This window comes from Acomys minous (genome assembly GCF_964271855.1).
Source record: "Acomys minous genome assembly, chromosome: 12".
Classification (NCBI taxonomy): Eukaryota; Metazoa; Chordata; class Mammalia; order Rodentia; family Muridae; genus Acomys; species Acomys minous.
In genome coordinates this window covers 66,567,278-66,588,982 of record NC_140493.1, presented here as the reverse complement: position 1 = coordinate 66,588,982, position 21,705 = coordinate 66,567,278, and the positions used below count along the sequence as shown (strand labels likewise).

Sequence of the window (21,705 nt, the reverse complement as noted above, 5' to 3'; positions counted from 1 at the left end):
GTATTATTTTATAAACAATCATTCTGAAATGAAAGCAGAACTTTTATAGCAGGAGACGCCGACACAGTTGTACTTAGATCTGCTGACCATCCGAGGGAGTTAGACGTTAACAGCTGCATCTCTAGTTGATCCCTGCATATTTTAGTCCAAATATGGCAAAGGGAGGAGCCACAGAAGGGGGTGTCCATAGAATTAGCAGGCTGGGGAACAATTGTGAAGAACTCAAGAGAGTTCTGTACTTTGCACTTCTCTAAACTTGGAAACTTTCCTGAGCAGTTAAGGCGTCCTTTGACCTCCTCTCTTCTGAATTGCAGAAATCAGACTAGACTACTTGGTGAAATGGCCTCTTGTGCTACTGAAGAGCCTGTTAAAAGGGTGGCTATCTTTGGAGGGACTCATGGGAATGAACTGACAGGAGTGTTTCTAGTTACTCACTGGCTAAAGAATGGCGCTGAAATTCACAGAGAAGGGCTGGGAGTGAAACCCTTCATTGCCAACCCACGAGCAGTGAAGAAGTGCACCAGATACATTGACTGTGACCTCAATCGTGCCTTTACCCTTGAAAATCTTAGGTAAGCCTGTGTTCTATGTCTGTGAGAGCATATTTGGGTGGAAAGCAGTGGTCGGAGACCGTGTAAATGCTCCTACAAAGTGGTGAGGTCCATACATCAAGTGTCTGTGGTGAAGACTATCACTTTCACTTTTAATCATGCTGTATTGTAAATTATTCAACTACTGAAACTTGGCAACCATGTGATCCATTGTTTTTTTCCCTAAAGCACCAGGCCCTCTGAATCTTCGTTTATTTGTTGTATGTCATTCAGTATATGGCAACAAATAAGAAAGGTCTTTATTTTTGACTCATGTGTCTTGAAAGATACAAATTTAATAATCCTCTGCATTAAATTTGTGTTTGGGCAACACATAAAAATAACAATCTAAATTATTCTCAAAAACTAAAATTGTGTGGTCATTACACTGGTAAAAGTACTGTTTTGTAGGAACCTCACCACTGTACTTCCTTGCAGATGTGTTTATGATAAAGTTCCAGCTGAGGAAATTTTATGACATTTGGAGTAGATAGCTGAATGAAAGACTAAGCATCACTGCCCGCGTGTCAGGCCAGTCTGTGGTGGCGCACCTCTAGTGGTGGCTTGTCTTCACTGAGGAAGATGAGAGCTGAAGGCGTTTCCTCTGACCCTTCTGAATTTGTGTTACAACTGACTCAGATAGTTTCATATAGTTTGTGTGGTCAGCATACTCTAGATTACTAATTACAAGCTATTTTTTGCCTTAGTCCATATCAAAATATTTGCTATTGTCTATATTTCTTAAGTGTTTTCTCAGTTAGCATCCTTTTTTGATTTCATTTAACCTAAAAATATTATTAAGCATCTGCCAGGTGTTGTGGATGTACAAAGCTGTGTACACAATAGTTTTTACCTCCAGTGGTTGGTAGGCTGCTGGCTAAGGCATAAGGCACCCAGAGGGACACCAGTGGCTTCATGTGCTTGCTTCCTTGTTTTAATGCACTAGATCATGTGAGGCCACTTTTATGCATGTATCTGAACTCTTTTATTTTTTTATTTCGAGATAAGGTCTTACTAGACTAACCAAGCTGGCCTTGCGCTCACACTGAACATTGGTCCTCCTGCCTCACACTGTCAAATAGTTGGGCGTATAGGCCTGTGCTAGCCAGACTGGCTGGCTGTGCACTTGTGTGCTGATAAATACTAGGTTGAGTTAGAGAGTTCCCTGGGTCTAGTCTTACCACAGAACAAAAGAAATGTAAATAAAACAAAATTTGCCCTTACAAAATATTTGTTTTCCAAGGAAGTTACACAGAAGTGATATTTTGTGTGCCAAAGAATTTTATTAGCATAACTTAAATTTCAGAAATGCTTTTATCTTCATGATTGAGATTGTATCAGGACAATTAATGTTTATTCATCTAATATATCTATCATCTACCTCATATATTAAAATTAAGATTTGTTGAAGAATGAATATTGTAACCTACATATTAACTTCCCCAGAACCTGAAGTGGACCAGCGTGAGTTTTCTTACTAGGAACAGCAGTAATAGCTCCTCCGTAGCAGCGGCACTCTCAACTGGGCTCACCTTCTGTTTCGTAGTCTTAACACTTCAGAGGCTACACAGCTCTGTCTCTCGGTGGTTATGAAAATTTCGATAAATAAACCAATGAGCCTCTCCTATGTGCCCTCTTCTAAGTTGCTACCTTTTCCCACATCCCTCATTTTGGCAATGGCACCTTTGCCTACAAGTCCCTTACAGAAGCAACTTTTGAGCCTGCTCTGTTCTCCAGCCCCCTCGTCTGGTGTGGTAAACCCTCCCACACAGTCTTCACAAGACCTCCTCAGAGCAGCCAGGTCTTGCAGCACAGGTCTGTAATCTCAGCTACCCTTGAAGCCAAGGCAAGACAAGGCCAGCCTGGGCAACTTGTCAAGACCCTGCCTTAAAATAAATAATTTAAAAAGTGGACTGAGGATATGTCTCAGATGGGAGAGCGCTTGCCTATCGTGGACAGGCCCTGGGTTCTCTCTAGTACTGCAAAAACGTAGAGGAGCTCCACAAAGCGAGCCTTCCGCTGCGGAGAGATCGGATAGCCTCTTACAGAATCCGCATGCATCCAGTTTAAGCCAGGCATGTTCCCATGTGTTCTCCATGTGGTGACCACAGACTGCCCAAGCATAGAAATATTCTGCCGTTTCCCTACCGGAAGTCCTCTTTAAATCTCCTGTCCAGACTAGATCTAAGCAGCCTTCTGTATTAGCACAGTGTTAGAGCAGTGTGGCTGTGAGTGCCCCGCAATATCTGCTCCGTTGGGACTCTTGCAGTGGTCACTGGACCCAAGCTTGAGAATTCAGAGTGCCCACTCTCTTCCAAAACTTAAACTCTTGACTCTGAGCCTCTGGGTGGCAATGGCATCATTTACCCAGATAGAAATAAACAGTATCTAGAGTGACCTCATGAGCTGATATGAGCTAATCAGGGGCTAACTGTGTAAATGCCTGTGGGTGAGTGTGCATGTATGTTGTATTTCACATTAAAAACTGTATTTGCTTGCAAACAAAAACTCAAGAATGGCAATCTAAACAAATAAAGGTTTCTCGTTCATAAACAGTATGTCCAAATGTAGGTGGCCCAGAGCCACTACAGTTGCTCCCTGACGTCACCGGTGCCTTGGGCTTGCCTGCCTTCCCACTGTCCTTCTCACATCACTTTTTTCTTCCTTATGTTTTCTGTTTGTTTGTTTGTTTGGGTTTTTTCCCTTCATAGTCACAAAATGGCTGATACATCTTCTTGACTGCAGATATGATTTCCAGGCACTAAAACTCTGATACAAACTCTTTCAAAAAAATAGCCAAGTAATAGAAATATATGGAATTATATTTTAAAATGTATCATTGAAAGACATAACAGATGTATAAATTGAAACCATTATTATGTACAGAACATCCTCACGGTTCTATTCCACATCAGACTGAGAGGCTGGACAAAGAAGCAAAATAGTAAAAACAATGAATAAAGTAGTAAAAAAATCTTCGTGAATTCTTGCATCTATAAAATGGTAAATTTTGTTCAGACAGCCTGGGGCCTGTAATTCTGTCTGCTTAGGAGGCTGAGGCAAGAGGCAATTCTTCCTCCTTGGCTACAGAATAAATTCAAAGATAGCCTGAGAAAGTTAGCAAGCCTGTCTCAAATTTTTTTTTAAAAGGAAAAGAAAAAAAGGAGAACATGGAAAAAAAAAAAAAGGAGAGCATGCTGAGACCGAAGTTCAGTGGCAGAGCTCTTACCCAGTTAGATGAGACTCAAGGTTCAATCTTCAGCACTTTTTTAAAAATGGTATAACAACTGTAAGTGGTAAAGAGAGAATAGAGGGAGCCCATTTGTGAGTATAGTGATCACTTACCAACACTTGTTCCAGGAAAATGCATGTAACTGTGTTTGTGGCTTGTCCTTTGTAAACTGTGTCCCTGATTCACTAGTCCTTCCCAGTCTTCCATTTAAAATACCCAGTAAAGACATGAGCACCTGAATTTGACTCTCTCTTTGCACAGGAACCATAGTGGTGGGGGCGACGTTCTTGCCCCATAATAAATAAGCACTGCGCAGTAGCTACAAGGAAGTGCTTACAAAATTAAAAGCTATATTTTATTCAAGGTTGAAGCCACGTGGTAAATTCTGTTTGCAAAGCCCTACCTGAGACCAGCCACATAAATAGACCTAACATTTTATGAGCACACCACTGCAGCCTTGGATCTATGGAGAAGAGTATACTTTTTTAATTTACAAAGTTTCAGATAAGTTTTCATGTCCCTTGCAGTTTTTTTTTCTTTTTTTTTTTTTTGTATTTCGAGACAGGGTTGCTCTGTGTATAGCTTCGGCTGTCCCTCAGAGATCAGCCTGCTCCGCCTCCTGAGTGCTGGAATTAAAGGCGTGCACCTTTACCACTCAGCCTCCCTCTGGGATTTTTACCACATAAGGTTTGCACCTGTTTCTTCCGCGTACTGTTTGTGCACTGTTTCTGTTGTGTATTTATGTTATCACAGCCGTAGATATTGTTAACCTCTTTCTTTCTGCTAAAACAGCAAAGAGATGTCTGAGGATTTGCCATATGAAGTGAGAAGGGCTCAAGAAATAAATCGCTTATTTGGTCCAAAAAACAGTGACGGTTCCTACGATGTTGTGTTTGACCTTCATAACACTACTTCTAACATGGGTTGCACTCTTATTCTTGAAGATTCCAGGAATGACTTTTTGATCCAGATGTTTCACTATATTCAGGTAATCTCAACGTTATTATGTTATCTTAGGATTCTTACTCTTAAGTCATTGAAAGATGTCAGGAAGGCAGGACAAAGAAAAACGGACTGTTTTCCATAGCCAGATGGGAGGCTGGATAAAATACTGTACAAAGATACAGAGGCAATGGTAACAGAGAAAAGAAAGTAAAATAATAAACACACTGAGTAAAGTAATAAAACATCTGTGCGTACTTGAATTTAGAAAGGTAGAAATTTTATCCAGATGTCCACCAAACACGCAGTTTTTGGTAAAACCAAATAAAACTAATACCAAAATTTTTAACAATGCAACTGAAGCGTCTCAGTCACAGAGCTTTAGAATAGAGATCACTCATTGTTGACTGAAGTCCTAGGATCAAGAGACGTGGTGTCCTAGTGTATTGCCCTTGGCCCCCTTTGGTTTCTGTGCACTGACACACTTCTGCTCTTCAGTGTGTTTCACGAGTGCCTTGAGACCTCAACCCTGACAGCACCTGGCAGCCTCTGGAGCTGTAGAGCATGGCTTATACTCAGCTTCAAAATGAGGCTCAGAAATCTGCAGAATGATAACTTCCACCATCCAGTGTCTACAACTAGAAAAAAAAATTGCTAGAACAACAGCAAAATCTCAAATACTGAATTATATGCTAATTTCTATATAATAAATATTCTTCTTTCCTGGGAGTTGATAAGACTTAACAGAAAGACTTTGAGACAGGTAGCCAGGAAAACCTGAATTCAAATCCTGACTTTCTCATTCATTAACCTTGGACAAGATATTCATCTCCCAAAACCTTGCTTCCCTTACTTTATAAAATGTGCATAGTTAACACTTAACCTCCTGTGGATGCTAAATGCCTTCAATGAATTAGAGTAATTAAAGCACTTAGCTTAAGATGTAGCCTACGGCCCTTCCCCCTGGCTGGCAGCATGGAGGCCACAGGGTGCCTGGAGTTACTGTAAAAGATTTTAACCAGCAGGAATTCGTCAGAGCTCTGGCAGCCTTCCTCAAAAATCCCAGGAAGCTGAAAGTCCTAGTTAATGGACACTATCAAGCTGGCCATACATAAAAAGCTTTCCCCTGTGATGAGAGCTGGTTCTACGGTGAGCTGCTTCCACAGCACACCTGTACCTCCGCAGCGGTGCTGGGGTTGACTCCATGCCCAAGATCTGTGGAGGACAGCAGAGAAACAGTGTCAGTCCTAGGCACTTACTTCAGCACAGGCTCCAAAAGTGAGGCCCACTGGGTCCTCCATGGCCTGGAGAGGCCAAAAATGATGGAACAGGTCCAAGATGAGAGACACAATACCTTAGGAGCAGCGAGATTTCAATAGGATTACTAGACAATAGTAGCTGCTGATAAGAAGCATTAGAACAAAGGATGCTGAGTTAGTAAATTGCCTAGAGGCTAGTCCAGGTGTGGCAGCTACTCCAGGTGTGGTGGCACAGACTTTTAATCCCAGAACTGAGGAGACAGAGGCAGAAGGATCTCTTGAGTGTGAGATAAATTTAGTCTACATAGTAAGTTCAAGGCCAGCCAGGATTACATAATAAGAGCCTGTCTCAGATTTAAATAAAGTAAACCTAGAGGCCTGGCTCAAATTCTCATAGAAATAAGGTGAACTTGTGTGGGGAATCACCCCATATTTGTAGAGATATGGACCACAGGTAGTAGCAGAATTTAAGAATTAAGACCAATATTCTGCTAAACAATCTAAACAAAGCTGGAAGCAAAAGTAGCCAAACGTGTTCAGAAGAAACATTTATTTCCTATTTTTTGTTTGCATCCAGGAATATTAGTCTGTGTACAGTTCACCCATATAATTTGCTTTATTGCCAAATAAAAATTAATATTATTTGATGTTATATGTAATTCATTTGTATCTTTTCAAAGGTATAACATTGGGCTTTAGAGAAAATGTTTCATGAGGCTGTCTAGCTAATGTTTATTGTGAAATAAGGCGTATTGAAGGGGCTGTTGGCTCCGTAGCAGCCAAGAGAACAACATTCCTTGCACACTAAGAAAGATGTTTTCAATTCTGTCCAGGCTTCCTTGGCGCCATTACCCTGCTACGTGTATCTCATTGAGCACCCTTCCCTCAAATACGCAACCACTCGCTCCGTCGCCAAGCACCCTGTTGGTAAGTCATAATTCTTGGTGGCTCAAGTAAAGAAAACACAGCTTAACATAAAGAACATGTCCACTACCTCACAACCATTAATCTTCTGTCAGGTCACCAGATTAACTATGTGGAAGCCCTAGCCATACCTGATTTCCTGAGTTTCTCTGAGCAGATCTCTGGACTTATTTGTATTATTTCCTTTGCTGTAACATGGAGACTTTCAAGTTACTCTGACATTCTCCTCATTCCCAAAATTCAGTGTAATAGAACCTTCTGTGGATGCCCCTCTGAATCCCTCATTGTTATTGCAGGAACATGTACGTCTCTTAGAGAGCAGTACTGTGCCGGGTCCTTAGCATGTAGCAGTGAACAAGACACACAGTCCTACCCCAGAGCTCAGTGTCTAGTGAGAAGACGGGACCGTAACCAGACAATTACTCCGTAGTGGTAAACTGCTATAGAAGGGGTAACTCCATTCTGTTTCCTGGGAGAACTGTTAGTGTAACTAATTATCTACAAATTACCTATCTACTATGCTATAAATAAAACTGCTAATGCAACGCAAATCTATTTTGTCAGATCTCAGATGTTTTGACCAAGAGTAATTTAAAGGAGAGCTGACAAATAATACAGAAAATGAATTTTTAAAAAAAATAACTCTCGCCAGGCATGCTGGCGCACGCCTTTAATCCCAGCACTTGGGAGGCAGAGGCAGGAGGATCACTGTGAGTCCGAGGCCAGCCTGGACTACAAAGCAAGTCTAGAACAGCCAAGACCAAAGAAAAACAAAAAACAGAAAAAAAAATAAAAAATAACTCTCACTATTCGAATAGTATTTTTGTTACATGGCTAAAGTAATTAATTTATTATTATAGTTAAAGAACTATATCCAAATACATGTATATAATTTAGGCTAAATATCCAATATCAGGATATAGTTTAAATAAACCAAAGCTTTGGCCTGAGGTTGTAGCTCAGTGATAGAGTTCTTGCCTAGTCTAATACTTGAAAATAGATAGCTGGACCGACAGACAGACAGACAGACAGATAAAATGTTAGTCAGAGCCTAAATGGTACAATGTAAGGTTGTGGGTGTAGCTCATGCACGAGACCTTTCATTCAACCTTCAACACTGCACTAATAATAATAATAAAACAGAATAGACACCATGGTTCCCTTTGACACTGAGTGGAAGGATAAGACTTCTGAAGTCTCAAGATCCATCTTAGTCTATCATATTTATGGTCAGTGCATTTTTCTGAGTTAGAACAAATATCTGCTGGTATTTGGGTCCTTGTAAATGTAGCTAAATTTTAAAACATTCTAACCTGAGGGGCTATAAGTACTTTATAGGTTAGAAATGCTAGTGGGTTCTCCTTCTGATTGTGATATTTTATATAGAGTATATTTATGATAAAATGGATAAAAACCTGAAGATCAGAAAAACAACTTTAATTCAATATGTTAGAGTCAGAAAGGCTGTTGCCCCATACAAACTTATTTTAACTGCTGCTGATAATATAAGGACTCTTCTAATGCCAAGTTGCCTCAAGCCTAACAGAATCATTCTAGGTAAATTTAATCCCAAAGAGTGGTTTGTAGTTTGCTGCAGCCAACCTCACGATCATGTTCATTCATGCTCCGCCCCCAACACAGATGAGTAACGAGCCACAATCTTCTTACATTCTAGGCATAGTCTCATTTCAGATTCAGCATGTTTTAAACCATTATTTCTTCCTTTCAATACTGAACGTGTCATGGTCATGTGCTGTGGACTTGACTATTCTGCTCTGATCAAAGAGATCTTGTGTCAAAGTTAATTTTTGGTCTGAAAAATATTCTCAGCTTAAGAAAATGAACTTTAATAACTGATTCTTCTGCATGAAGTGCCCACCTCTACCTCTCCGTAGCCCTCGCTCTCTGCATGGAGCCACCATATCTCACTTCCATCTCCCCAACACTTTGTCCCGCAGGTAACCTAAACATTATAATTCAAATTCTATCATAGCATCTTATTTTGTTAGCTCTCAGAAGTTTAACCAGGAGGAATTGGGGCACTGTCAAATAACATAATAAAATGAAAATTTTAAAAAGCAACTCTGATTCTTTAAATATATATTAAATAAAAAACATATTAAATAATGATATAAATTATAGCAGTCAGCATCATGAGGGAGCAGTCTTCTTTTATTTTTCTGTTCCACAATCTTGAATGTGGTCATAAGATATCCACTGTAGTCCTCAATATCATATAACAGTAGTCATTAAATAGAGTCGCAGGTCTCCCCTACACATCCTTTATTTTGGGCCATTGAGTCCCTAGAATGCTGGGATTACTATAAATGGCTTAAGCTATTCAACACTTATTTTTGAGATGAAAACAAAGTATTTTTACCTTGAACTATGGATAGCCAACCAAAATTTTAACTCTGTTAGAATAAGGAAACATGAATTTGAGGTGGACAGTTTCTCCTACAATACCCAGTCGTATCCAGAAACATATTTGGCCCAGTTGTACAAATTATTTATGCATAGACAAATCCCTTACCAAGAACTACGATGCCACATGTGTAAAGAAATGTCTGTTTGTACATACATGAAAACTAAGCACAACAGAAATTTACATAAAGATAGTAAAAATATATATATAGTGAGAGATGGGCACAGTGTTGCACACCTGTAATCCCAGCACTTGGGAGGCAGAGGCAGGTGGATTGCTATGAATTCGAGGCCAGCCTGGCCTATAAAATGAGTCCAAGACAGCCAAGGCTACACAGAAAATGTCTTGAAAAAAATTTTAAATATATATGTGTGTGTGTGTGTGTGTGTGTGTGTGTGTGTGTGTGTACATACACAATCAATTAGGAAATAGTAGAAATGGGTGAAAATAAGATGCGTGTAAAGGAATTTATGAGTTGGGTAGAGTGGAATGAGGGTATGCAGTATTACATACAAATAGTTTAAGGAATGGAGAGGGGGTAACTGAAGGGTGATTCCGTGGGGAGTTGGACAGAAGAAGGGGCTAGGTGCGTGGTTAGAGAAAGAGTATTTTGTAGGGGTAAAGATGGTTGCCTAAGCAACCCCTGGGAAGACATGATAGTGCAGGCACAGTTTTATTGGGGATAGAAGGAGGGTAAAAAACTCTCCAGAAAACCCAGAGAGGAGACATTACACCTCCTGTCTGGATTCTGTCTGAAGTCACAGATGAAAGAAAAAAGAAAGAAAATGAAGAACATTGCATCATCTTATCAGTAAGATACAGTTATATTGTTATAATAAAGGCAAGAATGCTGCTCAAAAGCCATATGACTAAGCCCAATGCTGTTAGCTAGACTTCTGGCTACACAGACAAGCTTCTTCCTGCTCAAGTAACCGCAAACTCTATGACAGCCCCTCTCTGCAGCCAGCCTCACTTGCACTACATCTCTTACTAGGTAGTAAGTGTTTAATGCTCTGACAATACCGAAGGGAAAGGTAACCCTGAGTTCTTACATCAGCACAGCTCTGTGGGCCTCCGTGTTCTGTATTTACTTTGACATTTATCTCTATTATTTTCCATGATATTAAACAGTCATAACATGGGGATTCTAGACCCTTATATTTTAAATACTTAATTTTTCAACATATTCTGCTACGTATGTTTGTAAAAAGTAATGTGTCTCCTCTGCACACAGGTATAGAAGTTGGTCCTCAGCCTCAAGGTGTTCTGAGAGCTGATATTTTGGACCAGATGAGAAAAATGATTAAACATGCTCTCGATTTTATACACCATTTCAACGAAGGTGAGTGCTGGGTGGCAGTTGTTTCCTTGTGTTTACAAGCATGGCTTAACCATGAGGGGCTGTCTCTGTGTACAACTTAACCACTTAATCTCCAACAATAAAAAAAATGGAAATGACTCAAATATTCAACAGCTGTGGAGAACTAAACTAAAATTGGACAAGTCTTCAAAAACATTGATTTAAAAAAAAAAACAAGCTGTTAATTTTGAAAAAGTAAGGTGGCTCAGTGGGTACTGATACTTGGTCTTCAGGATAAGTTTGAGTCCTTAACACCTACATATAAAGCTAGGCACAGCTTCACAAGCCTGTAACCTCAGCATTGTGAGACAGAGACCAGGGAATCCCGAGATCTCACTGGCTAGCTAGCCTACCCAAAACACCAAGCTTCCAGTTCCAGTTCTGTGAGAAAACCTGTCTCAAAGCAATAGCGGTGGCAAGTGACAAAGGACAACACACCACATCCTGCTGTGCTTTTACATGTATGCATATAGGTACACACAGCCACACACTCACACACATGCAACACACACGCAAGAAGCAGACCAAAACATAGAGTGAACAAATTGACTTTAACAATAATAACAGTAAGCTAAGTGTGGTGGTGCATGCCTAGAATCTAAGCTCTGGAGAAGAGGAAGCAGGAGGCAAATGAGTTCAAGACCAACCTGGGCTGCACACAGTGCAACCCTGTCTTTATGCTAATTAGTTTATTTATAATCATTTGCCCAGTGTTTGCGTGCGCACATGTATATGCGTGTGCATGCACATGTGTGTGTTCCTATATATAGGAAACGCTGTAAGATAAAACACCCTAAGCTGTAACCATGATTGCTGAGAAGAGGGCGAGGGCAGGTTAACTTATAGTTAGAGTCAGCAAGAACGGTGGGTTCATGTACCATGTCTGTAATTAACACCTGGATGGTGAGCAGTGAGGTGATGGGTGAGTGGGCCTTCTGTGCATCTGCTCACTTACTTCATAAATCTACAACGGAACTAGGAAGTACAGCAACTATAGGACAGTTTACTTTAAATTAAAAAAAAAAAAAACAAAACTTTGAAAGTCTCAGACACAATCTTGGTATATACTTCCATTAGGCTGCACTGAGGAGCACGTAGCTGTGATGTTGTGGGTAACGTGCAGCTCGAGCCTGAGGCAGGTAGTGTCCCGCAGCCTCAGATGTGCACCTTGTGTAGCCACAAGAACTTATGTTTTTGGGAGTTCTTTGACCTTCAGAAAGCCATGAAAACCAAAACTCAGTTCTCACTACACTTGTCTAAGGACAGGTCTGTACTGTCTGATGTAACTGGAGTTGGGAAGGTCAGAACATATGCACAACTGGTCCCCAGATGCCAGATGTGAAACCACAGAGTATTCAGAAATGATGCATCCAGGTGGAAAGCCGCAAACCTGATGGATGACGTGATGTCTTAGTCAATACTATATTACTATGAAGAGATGCAGTGACCATGGCATATCTTATAAAAGAAAGCATTTAATTGAGGCTTATGTTCAGAGGTTTAGTCCATTATCATTATGGTGGGAAGCATGGTGACTCACAGGCCGGTGTGACCACTGTGGTGGGAAGCATGGCAGCATGCAGGCCAGTGTGATCACTGTGGTGGGAAGCATGGCGGCATGCAGGCCGGTATGATCACTGTGGTGGGAAGCATGGCAGCATGCAGGCCAGTGTGATCACTGTGGTGGGAAGCATGGCGGCGTGCAGGCCGGTATGATCACTGTGGTGGGAAGCATGGTGGCGTGCAGGCCGGTGTGATCACTGTGGTGGGAAGCATGGCGGCGTGCAGGCCGGTGTGATCACTGTGGTGGGAAGCATGGCGGCGTGCAGGCCGGTGTGATCACTGTGATGGGAAGCATGGCGGCATGCAGGCTGGTGTCATCACTGTGGTGGGAAGCATGGCGGCGTGCAGGCTGGTGTGATCACTATGGTGGGAAGCATGGCGGCGTGCAGGCCGGTGTGATCACTGTGGTGGGAAGCGTGGCGGCGTGCAGGCTGGTGTCATCACTGTGGTGGGAAGCATGGCAGCATGCAGGCCGGTGTGATCACTGTGGTGGGAAGCATGGCAGCATGCAGGCCAGTGTGATCACTGTGGTGGGAAGCATAGTGGCGTGCAGGCCGGTGTGATCACTGTGGTGGGAAGCATGGTGGCATGCAGGCCGGTGTGATCACTGTGGTGGGAAGCATGGCGGCATGCAGGCCGGTGTGATCACTGTGGTGGGAAGCATGGCGGCATGCAGGCTGGTGTGATCACTGTGGTGGGAAGCATGGCGGCGTGAAGACCGGTATGATGCTGGAGAAGGAGCTGACAGTTCAGCATCCTCATTGGCAACAGCAAGAAGAGAGACAGACACGGGCCTGGCCCACCTCCATTGACACATTCCTTCTAACAAAGCCACGCCTCCTAATCCCTGTCAAGTAGCACCACTCCCTAGTGAGCAAGCATTCAAATATATGAACATCTGAGTGCCATTTCTATTTAAACCATCACACATGGTTTACAAATCACAGTCTGCATTCCCTATAATGTAAAGAGTAGTTACAGAACACCCCTCTCTATCCCTGCATCATGCCAGGTTCTTTCTTTCCCTCTCCTTGAATCTTACTTGGCCACGTAATTTGTTTTTATACCCCTTAAGCTAGAAAAAGACCAGCATTCTGGAGCGCTCTTTCATACTGCTCTTGGGAACCCCTCGTGGCCATCATGTGACTCAGTCTGTGCTGATCTCCTAGATAAGGAAAGGGTGCAGGATGGAAAACTCAAGGTCCCCAGCCAATCAAGCCACAGCTTGATTGGCAGGCATGAGAGAGGGGCTATCACAGATCACCAAGCAGCCAGGGCGGCCTGCCAGCTCACATGGCATGTGTCACCAAGACCATCAGAAATCCCCCAAACCCAGTCTGAACCAGATGGGCTGCCCACCAACCTGCAGAATCACAAGCTCAATATAGAGGTAGATGCTTTAAGCTGATAAGTTCTGGGCTAGTGTATGACACCACAAAAGCCAGCTAGAAGTAACAACAGATCTCCTCATTCCTGTTCCTCTCCAAGGAAAGAAAGAATTCCCTCTGGGCTCCAACCACAGCACGGTCTAGGCCCTCCATCAGGCATAGGTTCCAATGTTTGCTTAAAGAATACATCCTATATCAGTGAACTACTCTTGCTAATATTGGCACTGGGTTGTTCAATTTTGCATCATCTTTGAGGGTTGAGCTCCACTGTCTGGCAGACTACCTGCATCCCAAGGCTTCCCCCTCAGGAGCTGTCGATGTGCAATGTCCTTGGTTAAGACAAATAACCATCATGCTGAGGCCAGATAGCTTACTGGACGTCTTAGTGAGGAAACAGTCACTGAAGATCGGAAGGAGGAGCTCTGCAGAGCACCAAGGTGTTGCTCAAGAGCACACAGCTAAATGGTCACAGCCTATCAAGTCTCATCTTGGCAGCCTGCTTATTCTTTCTCTGAGTGCCACCAGGCCTCCCCACCACGGGGAAGTGGTCAAATACGGGGCACCAGAGATCATGCCCAAGTCAGTCCCCGCTCTCCTCTCAACTGTGGAGAATGTCTTGTCCATGGCTAGATCTGAGAAGGCATTCTATGTTTACTGAAAGTATTGCCCTTGGATGGTGCAGAAGTTTGAGCAGACCTCCCTCAGTCACAGACGTAGGGCAGGGGAATAGGGTGAAAGAGGGGTAAAGGGCGGAACAGGAGGATACAAGGGGTGGGATATCAATTCAGATGTAATCTGAATAAATGAATTAAATTTTTAAAAATTTAAAATTTTTTAAAAATTTAAAGAAGCACACAGCTGGGAAAACCAGAAGAAGAGAGCCCAGCAGCCCTGACTCATGGTTCTAGCAAACACTTCTGTTTCTACCTTGTCTATCACCGAGTTGTGGGAAATGTACTGATAGGAGTAAGTCCTGGGTGTGTTTGGCTGCTCAGCGTTCATGAGCCTCCATGACTGACTTGCATCACTCTTCACTTGTTGCTGTTTTTCCTTTCTTAAAGTATCAGCTTCCCTTTTTCTAGGAAGTTACTTTTTAGCTGTAATGAGCACATCTCATGTCTCTCCATAGGAAAAGAATTTCCTCCCTGTGCTATTGAAGTCTATAAGATAATGGAGAAAGTTGATTATCCAAGAAATGAAACTGGAGACATAGCTGCTGTTATCCACCCTAATCTACAGGTAACATTTGTTTCTTTGAAATATTGAAAATAACATGGCATGGTGGTGCACACCTTAATCCCTGTACTCGAGAGGCAAAGGCAGGTGGGTCTCTGAGTTCGAGGCCAACCTGGTCTACAAAATGAGTCCAAGGCAATACAGCTAAGGCTACATAGAGAAACCCTGTCTCAAAAAAAAAAAAAGGAAGGAAGGAAGGAAGAAAAATAAAGGTAGGAAGAAAGAAAAATAATGAAAATAATAGTATTTTAGTTTGGGGTATAATACAGCATTTTGTGCACATAAGCTTATTCATTAGTATTTAAAGTATCATGTACTAGTCTGCTTTCTCTTACTATAATGAAATTACTAATACAAACAACTAATAAGGAAAAAAGCTTGATTTCTGCTCACCGTTCCAGAGGTTCCTGTCCAAGAGTAGCCGCAGTTCTTTGAGGCTGTGGCAGAAGCACATGATAAAGCAAACTGCACAAGCAGGGACATAAAGTGACTACAGGACGGCACCACAGCCCCCTCCAGATTCCTCAGTGACCCAAGGGCTTCTCACAAGGAGACACTTCCTAAAGACCCACATCTTTTCCTAATAGCACTGCTCTAGGAACCAAGCTTCTAACACCGGGACCGTGGGGGACACTACCCATCCCAGACTGTGGCAGGGAGCCACCCAGACTGCCTCAGTGCTCACTACACCTAGCACTGCTGGCTCTAGGGGGACATCCATGAATGTGGCCTATATTCTCATGTGAGCGATAGCCTGGAAACACTGAAGCCAGTGCGCTATCTAGAAATGATAATAACCGCAAAATGAGGGGAGAGAGGCATCCAAACAAGGCTTCTAGAATAGAAAAATCCTACCTATGTGCAATGAGTGAAGAAAATCATATACATTTTATTTGATTTTTTTGTTTTGTTTTGTTTTGTTGTTTTTTTGAGACAAGGTTTCTCACTGTAGCCCAGCCTGGCTCAAAGTCATGACCCTCCTATCTCAGCCTCACAAAATTAGGATTACAGTAGTGTGTCTCCACACCTCAATCTAGCTTTTAATTTCTGAGCCCTTATATTGTTTTCCCCCTTTCCTCGTTTTCTCTCACTAATTTATTTAATCATTTTACAGCCTGATCAAAGCCCCCTCCCTCCTCTCCTTCCAATCCCACCTCACACCCTAATCCCCCATCACCTTCTTAGAGAAGGGAGCATCCCCCCCCATGGGTATCAACCCTCCCTGGCACATGATGTCACAGCTGAGCCCTTATATTCTTATATTCTCATAGGCATTGAGTGTGGCATTGTGGTACAAGCTGGTAATCCCAACACTAGGGAAGCTGATGCAGCAAGATTACAGAGTTGAGGCCAACCTAGGCTATATCACCAAAAGAGAGAAGACAGAGCCAGGCACAGTGATGCAATCCTGTGATCTCAGCACTTAAGGAAGCAGAGGCAGGTGGATCTCTCTGAGTTTGAGGCCAGCCTGGTCTACAAAGTGAGTCCAGGACAGCCAAGGCTACACAGAGAAACCCTGTCTCGAAAAACCAGAGAGAGACAGGCAGACAGAGAGAGACAAAGAGAGACAGGAGATAGGCGGGGAGGGAAAAGGAGTGACATAAAAGGAAACGAAAAATCAGAATTGTCCCATAGATACACAGCTATGAGTCACAGATCTCCAACTAATAATCATTGCAGCTGGCATATAGTTGACACCTCCCTAAACTTGTTTTTCTGGGACATTCTTGCCACAGTCCTATGACTCTCCTCAGAATCCCAGTGCCACACCTTGCCTGGTTTAATCAGTAATGGGGGAGAGAAGGAGCTCCCGGGGGATGTAGGAGGCTGAAGTCTGGATAAGTCAATGGAAAGGCAGAGAAGAGAGGTCCAGACACTACAACACCCACTCGCCAGGGTAGAACCACAGAGCCCAGAGGTGAAGAGGCCCTGGAAGACTTTTCAACCACTAATACACATTATCTGCAGAACTTTCTTTTTATTGAAAATAGATCCTTCTCTCACACAAGAATCCCGACGGGTTTCCCCTCCCTCCTCTCCTCCCCACCTTCCTCCTTCCCCAGATTCACTCCCCCTCCATTTCCCTTCAGAAAGGAGAGCTTTCTGAATCAGTGCCAAGAATCTCCGCTACTCTGACACTACTGGCTTCAGTATTCATGTTCGAAAATCACTGGTCCAGTTCAAATTGCTCCTTAATGACTCTAATAGCCACCAGGTCACCTCGAAAAGCACCCTGCCCACAAATTCACACCAATAGAGCACATCCTGCCTGGAGCTTCATGGAAGCGGTAGAAACCAAAAGGAGCCATGAGCGATGGTTTTAAAAGACAGAGTGTGGTAGAGAGGCAGAAAGCCCAACAGATGGCCAGCTGACAATGCCACACCAGCCTCAAATACAGGACTCTTCAAATATATTCCCATCAGTAACATCCTTCAAAAATATAACAGCAATCCTGGGGAGGCTGAGAAGACAGGCTGAGGACAGTAACCAACTGGATCGGGGTCAGGTCCCAAAAGTCTGGAAAGATCACTGCAGTTGCTATGCCGTTAGGAATGGCTCAAGCCAGGTCCAATAGCACAAGCCTGTAATACCAGCTACACGGAGAGAGTAAGGCAGGAGGAGCACAAGTTTAAAAGACCTTCTGTAGCCACAAGATGACATCAGCGACAGTCTGAGCAAAAAAATGAGACCTTATCTCAATGTAAAAGATAAAAAGGATTGAAGTATACCTCAGTGGTAGAGCTAGTGTGTACAGCACTCTGAAGTCAGTTCTCAATAGCCTACATGCACACACACACACATGCGCACATGCACGCATGCACAGAGAGAGAGAGAGAGAGAGAGAGAGAGAGAGAGAGAGAGAGAGAGTTTTCTACAAGAGAGATTGTTAGGTTCCTTATCTCAGGAAATACTTTTGAATAGATACTAAGCCTATTCCCCCCTGAGATGGAAGATTCTAGCTTTGTGTTTCTGAGATAAACCCAGCTCCTCTCACTGGTGCAAGAGGATGCCAGCCTCCCAGGTGACTCTGAAGTGCAAGCTATGGGCAGCTCTCCTCAGTCTCCGGCAATTGACTCACATGAGGACTGGTGTCCACTAGGTCTCAGCAGGGGGTGAAATCTACTATTCTAACAGAGTCCCAGGTGATGCTGATGCTACTGGGAAAGGTTAGGAATGCAGAGGCCCAGGCCCTGCCCTGGCCAGGGAACCATGTTAGCCAACTGCCAGGACCTTGGCAAGCACAGCGAAGCCTGAGATGTGCTAGGGCTCCTGTGGTGGGAAGCACTCGTGTCAGGAGGCTCACATACTTCTCAGTGCATCCCTTTTGTATCTCTTTTTATTTATTTTTTATTTTTTTAAAGATTTATTTATTTTATTATTATGTATACAGTATTCTGCCTGCATGTACACCTGCAGGCCAGAAGAGGGCATCAGATCATATTATAGATGGCAGTGAGACACCATGTGGTTGCTGGGAATTGAACTCAGGACCTCTGGAGGAGCAGTCAGTGCTCTTAACCTCTGAGCCATCTCTCCAGCCCTTGTGTCTCTTTTTAATAGAGAATTTTAAAAATAGAAAATGTTAGTTATCTACATCCTGACAGAAAATAAATAAATAAAAACAGAAGAAAAAGTCAAATGTAATATATGTATTTTGATGTCTCCTGGAAGGATCAAGATTGGCAACCGTTGCACCCTGGAGATCCCATGTTTGTGTCTCTTGATGGAAAGGTTATCCCACTGGATGGAGACTGTACCGTGTACCCGGTGTTTGTGAATGAAGCTGCGTATTATGAAAAAAAGGAAGCGTTTGCAAAGACAACTAAGCTGACACTCAACGCAAAAAGCATCCGCTCCACTTTGCACTAAAAATCCCTGCAAGCTCACAGTTACAGAGAGTCTTGCAAGCCACTAGGTCTCTGTAAGATCCCCAAGACCAGCGCTGTGCCTTATTCTAGCTCTTTTCCTCAGCACCTGGCCCCATGCCTCAAGCAGTAAGCATCCAGGCCAGTTTCTGAAAGGAAAAAATAAATTAATGAATGTCTTTCTAATATATTTTTAATTAGCTATGCACAGTAGCTCACGCAGACAAGCTGTGCTTTTGGTTTCTGTACTGTTCTTTATGTATTACGTTCTGGTAACTTAATATTGTTAACTTTCACATTCAGAACATAACATTGAAATACATGCTACATGCAACTTAACATACAGCGAGACAGACCAAATGTGTGTTTTCAAGCAATGCATAAGTGCTACAAAACGACAGACTTGATATTTTAAAGTCCTGACATCTGAATTAATGACAGTATATTAAATAGCCATTCTATAAACTAGCCATGACCATGATATGTATAGGCGGCTTATATGTTTCTGCAGATGGGATGTGAAAGGAAATGAGTATGGGGTGTGATGGTGGTACATGCATACATCAAGAAACACACCCCTTGCTGGGCGTGGTGGCGCATGCCGTGGTCTCAGTGCTCGGGGAGGCAGAGGCAAGCGGAACTCTGTGAGTTCAAGGCCAGCCTGATCTAGAAAGCAAGTCCAGGATAGGCATGACTACACAGAGAAACCCTGTCTTGAAAAAAAAGGCTATTTATTGTTCTTGATGTGAAAATTTTTTTTAAAGAAATACATTGCTCGCAGCTGCCAACTGTCATTCTGAAAGAACACAGTCACCCAGAATCATAACCAACAGAGATCATAATCACCAGAGATGGTGAAGACCAGTAACAGAAGGCAGTAGGCACTAGTGGAACTGTGGCCCAAACTCTAAATCACAAATGTTTTTAGTTCTTCCGGGTCTCAAATGACAAAACCCCTCCCCTCTGATGCCTCCTTACAAGACCGCGGCTGAGCCCTGCTCCCTCTTCTTCCTGTCCCTACAGGACCCTTGCATCCCTTCTCTCCTCTCTGAAGCCACAGAGGTCATGTGAGGAACATTTTTATCCTGGGATTTAGACCCCAAGGAACCCACATTTATGGATTCAATATAGATATAAAAAATACTAACATTTAAAAAAAAAACACTAACATTGATGCTGGAGAGTGGCTTAGTTGGTAAAGTGCTCACCATACAAGTATGAGGATCTAAGTTCAGTTCCCACCACCCAAATAAGAAGCCAGGTACAGTGGAGTACAGCTGCAATCCCAGTATGAGGAGGTAGAGACAAGCAGGGCCCTGAGGCTTGCCAGCCAGCCAGTCTTGCCAAGTCAGTTAACTCAAAAATCAGAAAGACTATCTCAAAAAGTAAGGTGGAACATAATTGAAAAAGATAATTAGCACGGATCTTTGTCTTCACAAATGCACACACCCATACAAACATCATCATCATCATCATCATCATCATCATCATCATCATAATAATAACAACAACAACAACTGGAATAATAAATTAGCTGGATAGATACAGATGCAGATAGATGTACCAATTAATGTCAGTGATTCAGTGAGTGTTCAGTGTAAACACACACACAGATACTATTCATCCGTGGAAAATGCCATTAAGCTGTGTTCTTACTCAAGTTCCATATTGAGTGTACTCAACATCTATTTTGTACCTTGCCAAAATTAGTCATTAAAATATATTCTTGCTGAATGTCAAAGTTAAAATGTGCCCTGTCAACCAGCTTCTACAAGTATTGCTGAGCTCTTTGTCTCACTTATTGTTCTGGCTTTTTCTTATTTTGGCATTCACTTTCTCTGAGCCATTTTTTTTCTGTTGTAAACTACGACAAGTAGGCTTTATTCTTCCATCAAACTTTAATTATAAAAGGTAAAATGTGCAGCTTAGATTGCCATGGCTTCAATTTGCAAATTGGTTATTTCTATCAAGTGTAATTTTTCTTAATTCAATCTTTATAGTCCTCAGAATTTCTAATTCGCTGTGATATTGTCTACTGCCATGATACCCCCAATAGGTGCTGTCTAATTAAATGTGAATTTTTTTCATTTTTACAATATTTGCTTATTTAGTGTGTGTGTGTGTATGCACATGCACACACACACACACACACACACACACACACACACCTCTGCATGCACATGTGCACATAAAAGCACAACACATACATAAAGATCAAAGGACAACCTTCAGACGTGAGTTCTTTCCTTCCACCATGTGGATCCCAGGGACCAAACTCAGGTTGTCAGTCATGGCTATAAGTGCCTTTACCTTCTTAAGAGCCTGTAAATTTGTTTATGTGTATGAGTATTTTGCCTTCATGTATGTTTATGTATCACATGTGTGCAAGATGCCCTCAGAGGCCAGAAGAGGGTGTCACATCTCCTGGAAGTGAATTACACAGTTATGAGCCACTGTGTGGGTGCTGAGAATCAAACCCATGTCCTCTAAAAGGCCAGCCAGTGCTCTTATCCACACAGCCATCTCTCCAGTTCCCTGTAATATCATTCTAATCATATGTTTATATATATATATATATATATATATATATATATATATATATATATATATATGGCTATACATATTGCTCTGTGGTTTTACCCACTTTCAGCTATGTCTTATTTTGATTGAATCTATAGCACTATACATATCAGCTCATGGCATCACAGGCACTTAGCTCAGTGCCTAGTGCCCAATATGCATTTCCTCTGTTATTCAAGGTTAACACAAAAGGCCTCCGTGATCTGCCTCTCCCTCCCCCACAACCTCCAGACTCATCTCTTCTTTCCTGTTCTCTCTGCTCCAATGACCTTCACGTTGTTTTATTCCTATATGCATTCCTTCAAGTTGTTCATCCTCTAGAATTTTCTCTCATCTTCC

At 42.5% G+C, this 21,705-nt stretch overlaps 1 protein-coding gene across 2 annotated transcripts; it reads left to right on the top strand.

Annotated features, from left to right (window-relative positions):
- The first annotated feature begins 208 nt into the window (after positions 1-208).
- On the top strand, positions 209-20,882 carry ASPA (aspartoacylase). Of its 2 annotated transcripts, XM_084749866.1 has the most exons (6): positions 210-572; positions 4,615-4,810; positions 6,857-6,950; positions 10,607-10,714; positions 14,813-14,922; positions 18,593-20,882. In XM_084749866.1, exons 1-6 carry the CDS (start codon positions 340-342, stop codon positions 18,788-18,790), a joined length of 939 nt encoding a protein of 312 aa, XP_084605992.1. In that variant the 5' UTR covers positions 210-339; the 3' UTR covers positions 18,791-20,882. The 2 variants fall into 2 exon arrangements, with proteins under 2 accessions (XP_084605993.1, XP_084605992.1); XM_084749867.1 differs by lacking the exon at positions 10,607-10,714 and having other exon boundaries at positions 209-572.
- Positions 20,883-21,705: the final 823 nt, after the last annotated feature.

Bases quoted from the DNA above. Each gene is read 5' to 3' on its own strand.
- ASPA (XM_084749866.1), top strand. From the start codon at position 340: ATGGCCTCTTGTGCTACTGAAGAGCCTGTTAAAAGGGTGGCTATCTTT. The intron at 573-4,614 runs GTAAGCCTGTGT...CTGCTAAAACAG, and splicing joins TTTACCCTTGAAAATCTTAG to CAAAGAGATGTCTGAGGATT. The intron at 4,811-6,856 runs GTAATCTCAACG...AATTCTGTCCAG, and splicing joins AGATGTTTCACTATATTCAG to GCTTCCTTGGCGCCATTACC.